This window comes from Odontesthes bonariensis, chromosome 9 (genome assembly GCF_027942865.1).
Source record: "Odontesthes bonariensis isolate fOdoBon6 chromosome 9, fOdoBon6.hap1, whole genome shotgun sequence".
NCBI lineage: Eukaryota > Metazoa > Chordata > Actinopteri > Atheriniformes > Atherinopsidae > Odontesthes > Odontesthes bonariensis.
Window position 1 is genome coordinate 33,733,777 of NC_134514.1, and position 14,585 is coordinate 33,748,361.

Sequence of the window (14,585 nt, forward strand, 5' to 3'; positions counted from 1 at the left end):
AAACCTTTGTAAAATCTCCATATAAGCTATATTAGTTAACACAAGCCTCTAAGAAATTAAAGTGGAGAGGAAAGAAGCAACACTGCAGCCAGGGTTTATCGAGCCGCTAAGTGACAGAGGAATTACAATGCAAGTTTGACTCACCTGTCACCCACCAGCTGGCTGTTACATTAAGACAACATTCCTATCTTTGATGTAGTGTTTTAACAACCTGGACCAGTTCAACACATGACTGGCAATGAGGCTGTGACAAACAGAGATCAGTACCTGCTGCTTGAATCTGAACCACAGATGGGTAAAATTGGAGAGTTGCCAGTCAAATATTTTTTTCTTTGAGTAACTTCAATTCAGTTTGTGATAGTTTGAACTTAATTTGCTCTGTGTTAGAATTATCTCTCAGGTTAGGTACTCTACGTTCTCTCACAGTTATAACATGCTTCAGGGGTTACTGGGTACAATGTGTGTCAAAATTTACTTTTGCATGTCCACGCAAAGCTGTACCACTAATGTCAAATAAGGACATAAGGACATTTCTCCCAACAGAAGAAAGGTGCATAGTGGATCTCTACAACCAGCTGCTGTGAACAGAGCTGTAAAGATAGGACTGAAAAAGTTGCTGTTATACTGTATTTATGTGGTATATTAACTAAAGCATGTCACAGATATTCATTAACCTCAGGAAATTGGCAGTTTGTGTAAAAAGGACAGAATATGTCCCCAGTTTAAATTTTTTTGTTGGGGATTATTTAATTGCACAGCAGAATCCAAACTGGATGTAATTTGTTTCATGCATTTGGATACAAGTGCCAAGTAAAAGCAAATCATTTGCTGCAACACATTGTTGTCTTTTTTGTTATTTTGGCTGGGATTCTAAAACTCAGCTCTTTATCTTCTTAGTACGTGTCTTGTTTCCATCTCTTTTGCCTCTACCTTCATCCATCCTTCCCTTGAACATGAGGCACTTGAACATAAGGATTTTCAATAACTACTCACACTTCTTCAGACTAAAGCCTCGACTCTCTTTTTCTCCGACCCTAACTCTGTCTACAGTGATTTTTCCTCCTTCTTCTCCCCCCTCCATCATTTATAACACCCCCTAAAGTCTCCTTATTCTATACTTTTGTCTCTATCAACTTTTTTCATTTTGTCTCTCAATTTGCTCATCTGCCCCTGCAGGGCAGACAGCTTTCGTGACTCACTTATGTGTGTAAGTGTGTGCTTCATCACTTCCCAAACACACACACACACTCGCAAGCATAATTTACAAGCATGTGTATGTGCTCATGCATTTTGGGTAAAAGCAGACTTGATGGATTAGGATTTGAACTCCAACTGAGCATCTTAAGTACTGTGTGTGTGTGTGTGTGTGTGTGTGTGTGTGTGTGTGTGTGTGTGTGTGTGTGTGTGTGTGTTTGTGTGTGTGTGCGTGTGTGTTTGCGTGCGTGCGTGTCTGTGTGCAGTACTCACACTGGGAGCAATGCGCTGTAGCTGCCTAAGGGTGATGCGGTTGTACATGGTGCTGATGTCTTTTCTTTGGTCATCATATTCTGACACAGTGATCTGGACAGAGGAGATTTGAATCAACACTGCACATACAAATGCATGCACCTACATGCATGAACACACTCAGAGTGTATGCATACATGTGCAGACAGCTCACATTGGCCAGTCGGGTCTCCAACTGTATAATCTCCTTGGACTTCTGTGTGGCATTGTGAGCTCCCAGCATGCTCAGCAGGCGCTCCATCAGAGCCTTGTATGCCGCCAGGATCTGCAAAGCACCGTGACATCAGTGCTAACGGACAAGAGATTCTGCACCAACATCATCAATATGACCAGTGACTAGGGTGACATGTGGCAAAGTGGACAGGACAATAAAAACACAGCGGGTGACAGAGGAAAACAGGTGGCTTGATGAAGAGGAGAGAAGCGTCAGCAGGCAAGATGGAAGGAGAAAAGGGGGAAAGCATTGAGGGAAGAAAAGGAGGGGAAGTGGGTGAGAGTGAGAGAAAGAGGTTATTTACTGATTTGAAGAAAGATAAGAAATTACATGAGAAAGTAGGAAGGAGAGTGGAAGAGAAAGGAGAGAAAGGACTTAAAGGAGTGAAAAAAGATAATGAGTAGTACTGAGGGATGACAAAGAGAAAGACTGAAGGATTGAAGCTTATTCACCTTCACACTATCCTCATCCTGTCCCAGGTAAAGACTCCGCTCCGGCAGCGTGAGCCCTTCCTGATCAATCTGTAATTACATGCAAATACACAAAGTCAAAAGCTCACATAGTAATTGCATCATTTCTGGTTTGTGGTTATAAAAGTGTTGCTAAGCACTTAACAGATGCATATTCAAAGAGCTTGTTAATATTTCAATGATTTACAATTCTGCTAACATTTACATGTTCAGATATTAGGTATTCCTAATCTGAATTATCTGAATTATTCACATCATCTAATAAATAATAAATAAACACACACAGACACATAACTATTAATCTGTGATCTTGGACAACACATCACCCAGTCTTGTTAAAAATATCCATCTTACAATGTGTTGATTTAAGTGTGGTTTTTGTTTAGTATGAACTGAAATAAATGATCATGATATGGAAGTCAAGCTTTGAAGCAATACAATGTAACTTCTCAAAAAGCCCATTATGGAGCTCCCCTACAGGCTTGGAGGTAATGTACGGTTACACTGTCATAAATACAACACCCTTTCGCTTTCACGTTTGTTGACGAACCGGCGAGGAGTCAGAAGGTGCAAGCTATGTCGACCGAAAAGGTAAGAGTAATCAAATGTACCTGGGAGCGTGAGAGGGGTCTATTTGTTTTTGCGGTAGGTGTGCCAGAAAGCAAGTCGAAGTACTTCCGCTCAGCTCCCGGGCTGCTCCCGGGCCGGTCCAGCAAAGTTACATAGCGCAGTTTTTCCAACTCAGACCCCCGAAGGGCATAGGAGACAGGCCAATTGTAATATTAAAACTCATTCTAGCCGCACAATTTTTTTCAAGCTGTTATTTTAAGGTAGAAATGTTACATAGTATTGCTTTAAAACATCTGATCAGACTTAACAAATAAAGGCAAGAAGTGTTTATCTATCAAACCTATTCCAAACTCACAAATATTTACAAGTAATTACTGCTCTAGAACATATTATAGATGCTGCCTACACTATAAAGTATGCAAATTTGCCACTGATTGTTGGTTCTCAGTTATGGATATCTTAGTATTTCCGAACTAAACTTGGCACTTGCTTAATTGTGACTTACTGTATGAATGGATCTTTGATCGCATGATAAGAGTATATAAAGAGGAGGATCAGTTTGTCTTTAATCTACAGAGATAATAAAAAAATATAAAAGTGTGTCATAAGACCAATGTGTTTGTAATGATTTCCTGTTATGACACACAACACTTAAAACTTTCACAAATGCATCCTTCGCTTCTTGATTAATTCTCACCCTGATGGCATTCCTGGACGAGTTTTTATCATCCACATTGACGGTGAGGGAGAAAAAGACCGCAGTGCTATACATCCCCTGAGTCCTGTAGAGAAGCTCATTGAAGTCTGGCCTCTGTGGGGCCCCCTCTCTCTCCCACCCAGCAGCACCAGGAGGAGCCCCCACCAGGTCCCATCCTCCACAGCTGTCTATCACCTCTGTCATGGGGTCCGACCCCAGCTTGTCAATCTCATGGATGTTGACACAGGATCGATAAAACTCCTTGACTTTGCGCTCTGCTGAGTTAGGACCGTGCCTTTGAACTGGCTCCAGTAGGAGGCGCTGCAGTTTCTCTTCATTGTGTTCTCCAATAGCTGTAATGATGCCATAACTGAGCTTGTCCTCAGGGATGCCATGACGCCTCAGCCAGCCACCACAGGCAAAAGAATAGAAGTCCTGGCAGGGCTGGATGGTTGGGTCAATATTGGCCTGAACAAAGCGAGCTGCCCGCAGAAGGGAGCGTTTGCGTTGGCAGTCCTGTCGACAGTGTGGGTCCTGTTGGGCATCCAGTGAAATGTACTTGAGTGCCAGCATGCTTCCTAGGATGACACACATGCCTGCAGCAAACACCAGTGCAGACAGAAGGCAGATCTCCCTCCGGCTCCATCGAGGAAGGCCGCCACTGCTGCTGGTGCTGCTCAAATCTCTGTTTCGACCATTTGACCAGGTCCCGCCACGTCCTCTTACCATATGACGGTCCAGGCTGCCCCCCAGGTGAAGGGTCATGCCATTGCTGAGGATGTCACTACTGTAGCGACCACCATATTTCACTTCCTGGAACTCATCATAGTGGGCAGTTAGAGAGTATGTCTTCTCCATGACACCTGTGTTTCTAGGTAACAGCAGGATTTAGGCAAAAGGGGATGCAAATTAGTTATTTCTTTGTTCAGAATACAGTCATGAGTATTCCAACTGAGAAAAAAGTAAAAATACTCATTACAGTGCAAAAACACTGAATTAATGTTAAAATCTTTTTGGCCCTCTTCAGGCAAAGTCCTCTTTATTCTTTTCAAGTCAAAAGCCTGAAGAGCAAAAAACTGTCAAACTCTCTCATCCACTTATTCTTTGTTCCTCTTCCATTTATTCTCCTCTCCTCCCTCTCTCCAACCAGTTGCAGGGCACCTGTCGATAAAAATAGAAAGGAGACAGAGGAGGGCCGTAAGTCAAAAGAGAGATAGGAAATTAAATCCACAATCACAACAGCAGAGTGACAAAATAATGTCTGTTCTGCCACATGTTCTGCCTGCTTTGTCTCCCTCTGTCAGCTACAGCTGCTCCATTGATTAGTGGTAGTTGTCCCTCAGGGAGACTGTGTCCCTTGGGTGATTCATGTCTGTGGATGCATCAGTGGAGACAGCAAGCAAACATAGTGCTGAGCATTGAAAGGTGTGACAATCACCATAATTTGACTCATGTCAGTCTGATGTATGTATGTGTATGTCACCACAGTGATGACATACATATATTCATACCTTAAAGTGCAGATCATCACACAACACCACAGTTTCTGGTCTTCTAAGGGGATTTTTCATAATCTGACTTCAGGTATGTATTCTTTTCTCTTCTGTCTATTCTTTAATTTCATTCTCACATGCCTGCCAATTAGCTAGTTGTGAGGCAGTAGCTTATCTGAGGCGTGCTAGCCACTAGGCAGGCATTATACAAAAATATTAGATGGTGATATAATTAAATAGTGTGGACTACCAACAAGTCTTTTCAGGCATTTCAGAAGCAGTCTTGTTCCATGAAACACTTATCAGTTCAAGATTTTAATCAAGAAGCACTCCATCACAGGGCCAACACAGAGACAAACAACCATGCACACTCTCACTCACTCATCAGAAAAGAATATAGAATCTACAGTTAATATTTTTTCTGCCTTGAAAAACGTAAACATTGGGACTTTATAACTGTTTTCTATTTTTGGTATATTGTACATGTTGAAAATTAGAGGAGAAAAAATGTTGAAAATTAGTGGTATATATATCTCCTTTATAAGACAATTCTATACATATCTGGATACATGTGGTACAACATGATTCAGTAGCAATACATTTTCATACAGAAAAATGTTATTCAATTTGCCTCAGTGCAGTCTAATGTGTTTCCATCCTTCTGCTACCCCATCTATCATTTCTAACACCCCCAAGTCGCTTTACTTTTCCTCTTTTGTCTCTATCAACTTCTTTAATTCTGTCTCTTAATCTGCCATACATTTCCCATTTATTGATGAACTTCAAATATGAATTAAAGAATGTCTGATAAAAGACTGAGGGACAGTATTGTTTCATCTTCATGTATCTAAATTTGAGTTTTTACTTTGACCAACGGTCTGACAAGTCAAGTCAAGTCAAGTCTTTTATTGTCAGATACACAGAACAACAGAGTCTGACTGGGCATTGAAATTCTTAGGACAGGACACCGTACAGCAGCTACCATAACAAGACATATCATGCCGTAACATGTCATGTCATAAGTACTCTAACAAAGACAGTAACAATAAATAGGCAATGTGGATACTACAATATACATTTTAACGCTAATTACAAGAGCTGTACTGAACATATAATACACATAATAGCCTATGCTAATCTAAGACCTATACTAACCTATAACATAAGGTAAAATAAAAAATACAATATTGTGCAATATTGCAAGTTGCAGTGCAAACAGCAGTGGAGGTAGGCATGTGTAAAGTATAAAGTGAGTAAAGTATAAGTGTAAGTGTCGAGTATGTAAGTGATGAGAGTGCATTATAGTCCATTTAGGAGCCTGATGGCCTTAGGATAGAAACTGACACATATTTGTCAGTGAAAAACAGATAAGTTGGTATCTTTAAACACAACTCTAATATGTCATGTGACCAAGGTGCCACTTTTAATTGATAACTTACTGTAAGATTGTAAATCTTTATCAATAAATCAGACAACCAGTGCTGTGATGACCTTTGACCTCTCTGAGTTGTGGTGTAACAACTCCACAGTAGCCGTGTCTTTATCTTGTGTGTTGTTGTTGTTATGCTCGCTGTATTAGCATCCAGGATTCACCCTGAAGTCTCACCAGGTCAGTGTTCACATCTGTCCTGCTGCTGCAGGACTAAGTCAATACTCGTTCCTACCTCGTTTTCTAGATGTTAGATTTGATGGTGCATTGTAAAACATGTCTGTTGGTCATCATACATGTTGTGTTTGTTTTTACCTTGCAAGCAGGCATATTGAGCTTATAGGCTGCTTTCAATGGTGTGCACTGTGTAGACTCCATTAGTGTGGTAATGATATGGACCCTGATATACAAAATCTTACTTTGACTCCGTTTAGGGTCTGCAGGAAAACCATCAACAGCTATTGACTGGTTTATGGTACATTTTATTTAGATATGGCTGTCTATGTACCAATGTAATAACATCTTGAACATTAAAATTGGTTTAAGATTTGTATTGGGTTTTCTTTACAACCATAGTGAAATGTAATTAGTCCAAATCTCAAATATCTCAGCAGGAAGTGGACACTTCAGAGAGCGAGTTCAGTTAAATCAGGTTGACTTCAAGAAAATGCATTGAAGATAGGTAATTTACATGTAGCTCCAGTTCACAACACCATTTAACATTTACAGAGAGAATGGATACTTATTATTATCATGTACAAATATAAATCAGGCTGATTTAGAATGTGGAATAATCTTTTCCCAGGCCTGATTTAGTTTATTTTGTAATTTAGGCCGAATTCTAACAAGATCTGTAAAATCACATGAGATCATGCTAGATTAAGTGAGTAACTATGTTGTGTCAGATCAGCAAAGCCCATCAGTCAGGGAATACTTAAATCAACCTTGGTAGAACAATGAAGAAGGTATTACAACATAAGCTATTGAATAAGTGGATTCCAGATATCAGTTTTCTAATAATTTATTTATTGAATTCTCATTTCAAAACCCCAAAGTTTGATTAGTTGAAACTTTAAGCCAAAAACTGAAGCCATTTTTATTTTCTGGTTTTCCAAATGTTTGTTTGAGATTAGAAAATTAAATTAATAAGCATTACATGAGACAGTATTTTCTGTGGTGTGGAATTCTGGCTTTGAACAAATAAGCCATATAATGCACTGAGGGACAGGGAAATATCCCAGAAACAAAAGTATTTTCTCTTTGTCACGATATGCTGGATTTAGAGTATTTTGTAGCTGTTTGCATCCTTTTCCATCTGCTGATGCATTCTATATGTAGCCTGTAAGCAGAACCACAGGCCTTTAGACAAGGATACTGACAGATAAATTGTTTTTTGGATGGTGTCCCAGTGTCAGTTTGCACACCCTTGTCTGTGTGTGTGTGTGTGAGTGTGTTCTCAGTGGTTAGACACCCTGAGCTTGCTGAAAGCAGTGTCTGCACTGAAAATAGAAAACTTCAACACTGATATGGTTAAGAAGCTCCCTCTTGCCTTATCAAGGTGCTCTATGAAGATGAAAATAAGAAAACAAAACAAAAAAGGAAAAAAGCTAAAAATTAAGAAAAATGTGTTTTTAAATCTACAAGTAAACATATGACAAGCAAGCTTCTCATCAGTTGATAGGTGATATTACCGATTTATTTTTCTATAAATGCCAGATAGATGATCAGTGGGTTAAAAATTTTAGACCAAAAGACAGAAAAGTGGATGGATGGTGCAGAGATAAAATTCTTGAGCGCCTCTGCAGGGATGGGAAATAACAGTCCACATGGTAGTAGCTCTTGCTTGTTTGTACATTTCAACAAATGCAGTTAACTTGTCTTTGTAGGTGGGAGGTCAGCTATATTCTACTTGTAACATCCCAAGTGCGATGAGTCAAGTTCATTGCCAATATAGGGAGCACAGAGCAACAAGTACCCACACTGTTCATAATGAATTATATCATGGACAATCTGCATGTCATGCCCGTAATTCACCATTTACACAATATTGCATGTCTCAGTGCATCAGAAACATTAAAGACCATACCAGAGGTTTTCATGTTTTTGCTTGTTTTACGCTACATGTATACTCCAGAGGTCAAAATTACTTTCCTTCTTTATCTTCTACATATTCTGAAAATTTCCCAACCAAAAGAAATTTGCTTGAACTGCTTAATCCATCAGAGTGAACATCAATTCTGAATTTGCACTGTATATGTCACAGCACCATTACAAAGTTACTGTAATGGCACAGTAATAAAATCTGTGAAGATATTCGATGTTATCTCTATATTGAATGATGTCATGACTTTATCACTGAAATGATGGAACACTGTTTATTCTATGTTTGGGTGTGGCTATAAATAATTTCATACTAGCTAGTTCTATGACAGTACAGTATAACCTAAGCTTAAGATTTTGGGTGTAAGATTGGTAAATGGTCTGACTTTCTTACTAGAAAACAGCCTAACTTCAAAGTGTTAACATGTAAATATTATGATTGCCTGGACATATCACAATTTAAAGGACAATATAGAAATAACTGATCAGTTTTATAAAACTTGCAATATCAACCATCTGTCTGTTGTGAATTTTCTTGTAGTTACTGTACTGACCCTTGATTTTTTTTTTTTTACCAGTCATTGGATTGTGGAATCACTATCCTTTATAGTGGCTTTATATAAAAGTATAAAAGATGGACGTTACCACTCTCACATCACCCCTGCTATTATGTTGCCCTACTATTATTAAGTTTTGAGTTGCTCTTTTTGCCCTATTGGCTTTTAGAAATTGGACAGATGAAGAAATGTGGGGATCTGACTGGCAACTTGCGTGCAAATGCGACAGAGGCTCAGATTTTCCATTCGGGCTGGAGCCTATCCCAGCTGCTATTGGGCGAGAAGCAGGGTGCACCCTGGAGCGGTCGCCAGTCAACTACAGCTTTAACAGAGAGACAAACAACTATGCATACTCAGAAATCTGAATCTCAGAATCATCAATTACCCTGTCATGCATGTTTATGTGTGTATGTATATGTATAGACAAGTATATTTCTATATATATATATACACAGTATATATATGCATATTTATCTGTATGTGTGTGTTCACTCTCTCTATTATTGTTTGGCAAACTGGAGGAGACAGTGTGAACCCCTTTCTCTTATCCTTCTAATCCTACTCCTCCTGACATGAAGGTAAAATGTGTAGAGCAGAGAAAGCTGAGAAAAGGGAAAAAGGTGAGAGCAGTGACCAGTGAGAGCTCTGAAAATTCAAGGATAATGTGTGTCACTATCACTTCATCTTATTATCCATCAGTCTTCTGCTTTGTAACACCCGCTACACGCTACTAGTCATACAGGATCTATGAAGTGTGTCCAGTCACAAAGACTCTTAAACTTCATGCACACATTTCACAATGATGTCCGTCAAATTCGATTGCTAATAAAAATATATATAAACATGTAGTTACTTAATGCAACTGCTCTCTCTATCAAAAGTACCCACACTTCATCTGTGTCACAACTCCTTCAGAATGTTAATAAATTAATGACAGACACATGCGCATTCACACTCACACATACACATAAAATCCCACACTGAATGACCATGTGCAATGGCCGACTGTGCAATGACTGTACTCTGTGCGACTATTTTTTTGTCCTTGTTTACAGTTGTTTTAGTGCTTACACTGTTGCCTTGTTTGCTGCTCTATATGCCTTTAATTGCCCCTCAGGGACAAATAAAGTTTTTTTAATTGAATTGAATTGAATTGAATTGAATTGAATTGAATGGACATCTAGTGTATGGCTAATGGATTGGCTCTTGTGGGTACCATCTCAGAGAGGCATGCATGATAAATGTCTATTTACTGAACATGACAGGGGCTGATATCTGAGAGTTATACTAATGCTGCTGCAAACACACACACATGCATACCCCTCCACTCTTATTCACACAATTCAGATGCACCTTACAGCAAAAAAAAATTCGTAATAATCTAGAGTGCCTAGATGTCAGGCATTTTTCACACATCTTCAAACAAAACATTAAATTACAAATTTTATTAGAGTTCTCAAAGAAAAGCTCAACCTAACACTAAATCCCTTTTTTTTGGAAATCCAGTATGCTATCTATATTGTGCATTAGATTGTCTCTCCTGATTTATTTTTCCTTTTTCCACTGAAAATGTGCCCACTTTGCCCTGTAAATCTGAGACAATCCCAGCCAGAGAAAATGTGGAGATTATGTGTATTAATATTAATATTAATATCCAATTTATTGGTCATGCATACATGCATACACATCACAACCACATCTGCTGATGTCACAATGAGAGTCACTGCCCACCTCCCAAGTATGACCCCATGGGTTGTTTGCTCATGCAGGCCGAAACCATGTATAATTACGAATGAGAAACATCTGACCTTTACTGGTCTAGGGAGCACCTGCATGTAAAGTGTTAATCAAATAGTTTTAAATCGAACCAGTTAACATCATTGCCTAAAACAACAATGAAGTGTTTTGGTAAAGTGTTGCTGTTTTCCATATCTCAGAATTATCATTATACAAAGGTCTGTGATGGGTTAGTGCCAACAACAGACTCTGCAGTTGTTTGATTTGAAATGTATGAGGTCACATGGAAAGTCAGCCTTACACAAATGGTTCAGTGAAGAACTTTCCTTTGCAAAAAAATCAAGCTAATTCTAAAATGAGCATAATATTCACTGCAAATAAAAGATGTGTGATTAGCATGAGCTGAACTGAATTATCCCTTCAGACCGTCAGTGCTATGGAGTTAACACATCAGAAAAATTTGTTGCTGGTGACCAGTCACCTGGGCTAAATGTTGTATGGAAGCACAGTTTCAAAGCTGAGAGACAATGTATTATAAAACCCACAAGATATTTAACCAATACTAACTCTGCCAGTATAATTTACTGTCTGATTAGAGGTATTTCAGAACCACTCCACCTTCAATAACCTACAACATCCTCAAATTAATTTCCTCTGAGAAAACAGTTTGCAAATTAATTTAAGATCCAAAATCTTTTCAGCCATGTGCATTTATAGACTGCGAGCACTCAACATCTTTAAAGTAAACCTTCCCCCCTCACTGCAGTGTTTGATAATATTTAGTGGTACCCAGAAATAACAGCTTAGGAAAAACCCGTGCTTTTATCTCCTCTCTGGTGAGCATCACGTGAAAGCCTTATATAGATGGGTTTATCATCCCCTCATCAAAACGGTCACAGAGCCTATCCTGAAAACAGTAACAGCTCTCAGAGGGTTCAGAGTAGGAGTCAGACCCTCGAGCCTTATCACTGGTTGCCAGAGGCTGCAGCAGAGTGCCATGGTGTATTTGTATGGGCAACAGCTTTGGACACACAGCTCAAGGCTCCTGAAATTCTTCTTAGACTTACCCAGGCAGAGAGTCCATGTGGTGCTACTCTAAACGATCTAAGTATGTATGCAGTTAATGTTCCACATCAGCTAAATTTGAGATCTTTTAAAACACAGAACTTAGTTCTTCTTGTCACACACACACACACACACACACACACACACACACACACACACACACACACACACACACATACACACACACACACACACACACACACACACACACACACACACACTCACACACGCACACAACTCTTAGCCTTGACTCATCACACTGCTTTCCCGGATAAAGCAGCAGACCAAACGACAATTTAAAGAACAGTTTTTTTTAAATTACCTTTATGCAAAACTTTGGCTCACTTTGTTCGAAATACTTTAGAAATAAAACCTTTAAAAATCAAAATATTTTATCTTTTAAATATAGGCATCTTTTTTGGGTTGAGTTTTAAACGAAATAATCAACATTTTAGAAAAGTCATGTTTTACCGTCTCGGTTCAGTTTTTTCAGAAGGCTTAAGAACTCTATGCAAAGAACTCTTCCGTTGTCATCATTCTGCATTGGAATTCTCTACAAAAGAGACCAACGCTTTTCTACCCGGAGCTGACGGAGACCCGTAAACAGGCTGGTGATTTTCGAGTCGCGGTAGTGTCCAATCCAAACTTTTGACTGATGTAAAACAGGCTGTGCGTAAAGACGAAATTGGAGCCGGTGCTTTTCAAAATCTGATAATTCGTAAAAATACCATCTCTTACTTTTACGCACATCCAAACGTCATTCACTCTATCTTTGTTTGGGAGAATTCCACAGACCACCCAAGATAGATCTTATGTGGTAAACTATTTGCTCTGCTTTTAAACGCATGCAGTAAATTAACCGACATGAAAAATCAAACTGACTGAGTATCCACATGCATATGCACGGGGCTATACCCATTTCAGTCTTGAACACCAAAACTTCTTGCTCTTTTCACATGGGCACCGTGGACTGAGACCATGTGCGTGGAGATGAGCATACAGAGCCCGAGTATGCTACTTAGTTGATATTAGGGTGGTTTCACATTTATTATCACTCTCAATCATTACAAATTTGCTTGGGATAGCCCTTAGACTGCCACACTATAACCACAGAAGAGCACCATCAGCACGCACATTACAGATGTGGTTATCCGCAGAGTGACGAAAACTTGTGCAAAAAGACCTTACCTGTGGCGAGCAGATCATCAAACGATCCCCGCTTGGAGTATAAAAACGCCTTTGCTGCAAATTTAAAAGCACGATACCCATTCCACAGAGGGTCAAGCTGAATTATCCGACCACCCCTCCGGAGATCGGCTCACAACTGGAGGATCCGCGCCGCTTTGTGCCGTTCGCTGCAGCGCACAGCCTCCGAAGTAGGGAGGAAAGAGAGAGAGGGAGGGAAAAAAAGAGGAGGGGGATCCTTTATTGACAAGGTGAGACGCGCGCACACACTCACACACACACGCGCACGCACATTTAAATCATAAACAGATATCCACGCTTTCTTGTGTATTTTTCTGTCATGGTTGCACTTTAAATAAATGGGACGTCTGTAAGTGTAACCTCTCCTTAAAACGTGCACATCTGTATATTTGGGTGCTAATGCTTTTCGACTAACATCCATTCATTTTCTATACCTGCTTAATCCGATTCAGGGTGTATCGGGGGGACCCATTGCTCTCTCGTGGATTCTCATAGGGAACTCAATTCCTATTCACATGTCCAACTAAAAGCAGTTAAACTCCTCTTTTTCATCTTTCATGCATGGACACATTCCCGTCTGTAATCTCGGTGCACAGTAGTTCCCTCTAAATGTGTTTAGTCCCAGCAGCTCAGTAAGAGAATTTTAACATATTCGTAAATCAGGCAGCCTGTTTCATTGACATCAGTGTATTATGCCGTACAATATGTCACAGTCTATTTTAATCAATCTTGGGGTCTACACAGCAAAAAAGCTAAAGAAACATAAATCTCTCACGTAGCCTAAAGATCGCGCAAACCAAACTAATCAAAACAAAAGGTCCACTAATATTATCATGCAAATCAGTTGGGGAACTTACTGGCCATTTAATTACCAATATTGTTCAGACTTAGTGGAATAAAGGGCTCATCAGCACTGGTAACTACTGTTCTATTAATTTGATCTCTTTTTAAAAACTATTGTTGTAATGTTTTAAATACTTGAACGCAGTTTTTCTAGAGAAGATAATTGTTTTGTATATGTGATTATCGTCCATTGACTCTTTTGGGCTTTCACATGCGCCAGCGTACAACTAACCGGTGAGTTACATGCTGTTTATAAAGTTGTTTTGTAACGTCCCCATGTCAGTAATGTGAGAACCATGCATATGGTTTTGATGGTAAGGCTTGTGACTTTATTGTCGGATGGTTTATAAAGTGGTGTGACGTTTCTGCAGTGTGCAAGTTGTTGTTTTACGTGGAAGGGTTAGCGCTTGCCCCTTAGCCACCACGTATTAGCCTCGCATGACAGGCTGAGCGAACAGCGCTATCTCCACACAGGGAGCGCAGATTTGCACCTGTCTGTGTCCTACTATCAGTATTTGACAACCTCTAGCAATGGAAATGCGCTTCAAATGCCCCGGAGTTCCCCTTTAAGTTTGCCTATTGTAAACCCCACCGAAAAAACAAGTCCATCTCTTAAAGCTGCAGTCGGCAGGTTTTCAAAATTACAAGTCTAAAGTCGGAAAATTCGAACTGATACAACTTTCAGGTCCCTCCCCCAA

The 14,585-nt window shown here is 39.7% G+C and overlaps 1 protein-coding gene across 3 annotated transcripts in view; it reads right to left on the minus strand.

Moving 5' to 3' along the window:
- ecel1 (endothelin converting enzyme-like 1) overlaps window positions 1-13,199 on the minus strand; it is a 77,019-nt gene extending 63,820 nt beyond the window's left edge. For all 3 annotated transcript variants that reach the window (XM_075474084.1, XM_075474085.1, XM_075474083.1), the window contains exons 1-5: window positions 13,027-13,199; window positions 3,458-4,618; window positions 2,173-2,241; window positions 1,661-1,771; window positions 1,468-1,560 (exon numbers count right to left, since the gene is read on the minus strand). In XM_075474084.1, coding sequence (XP_075330199.1) covers window positions 1,468-1,560; window positions 1,661-1,771; window positions 2,173-2,241; window positions 3,458-4,315 — 1,131 coding nt within the window. In that variant the 5' untranslated portion in view covers window positions 4,316-4,618; window positions 13,027-13,199. The remainder of the gene's footprint in view (window positions 1-1,467; window positions 1,561-1,660; window positions 1,772-2,172; window positions 2,242-3,457; window positions 4,619-13,026) is intronic.
- Between the last annotated feature and the right edge of the window lie 1,386 nt (window positions 13,200-14,585).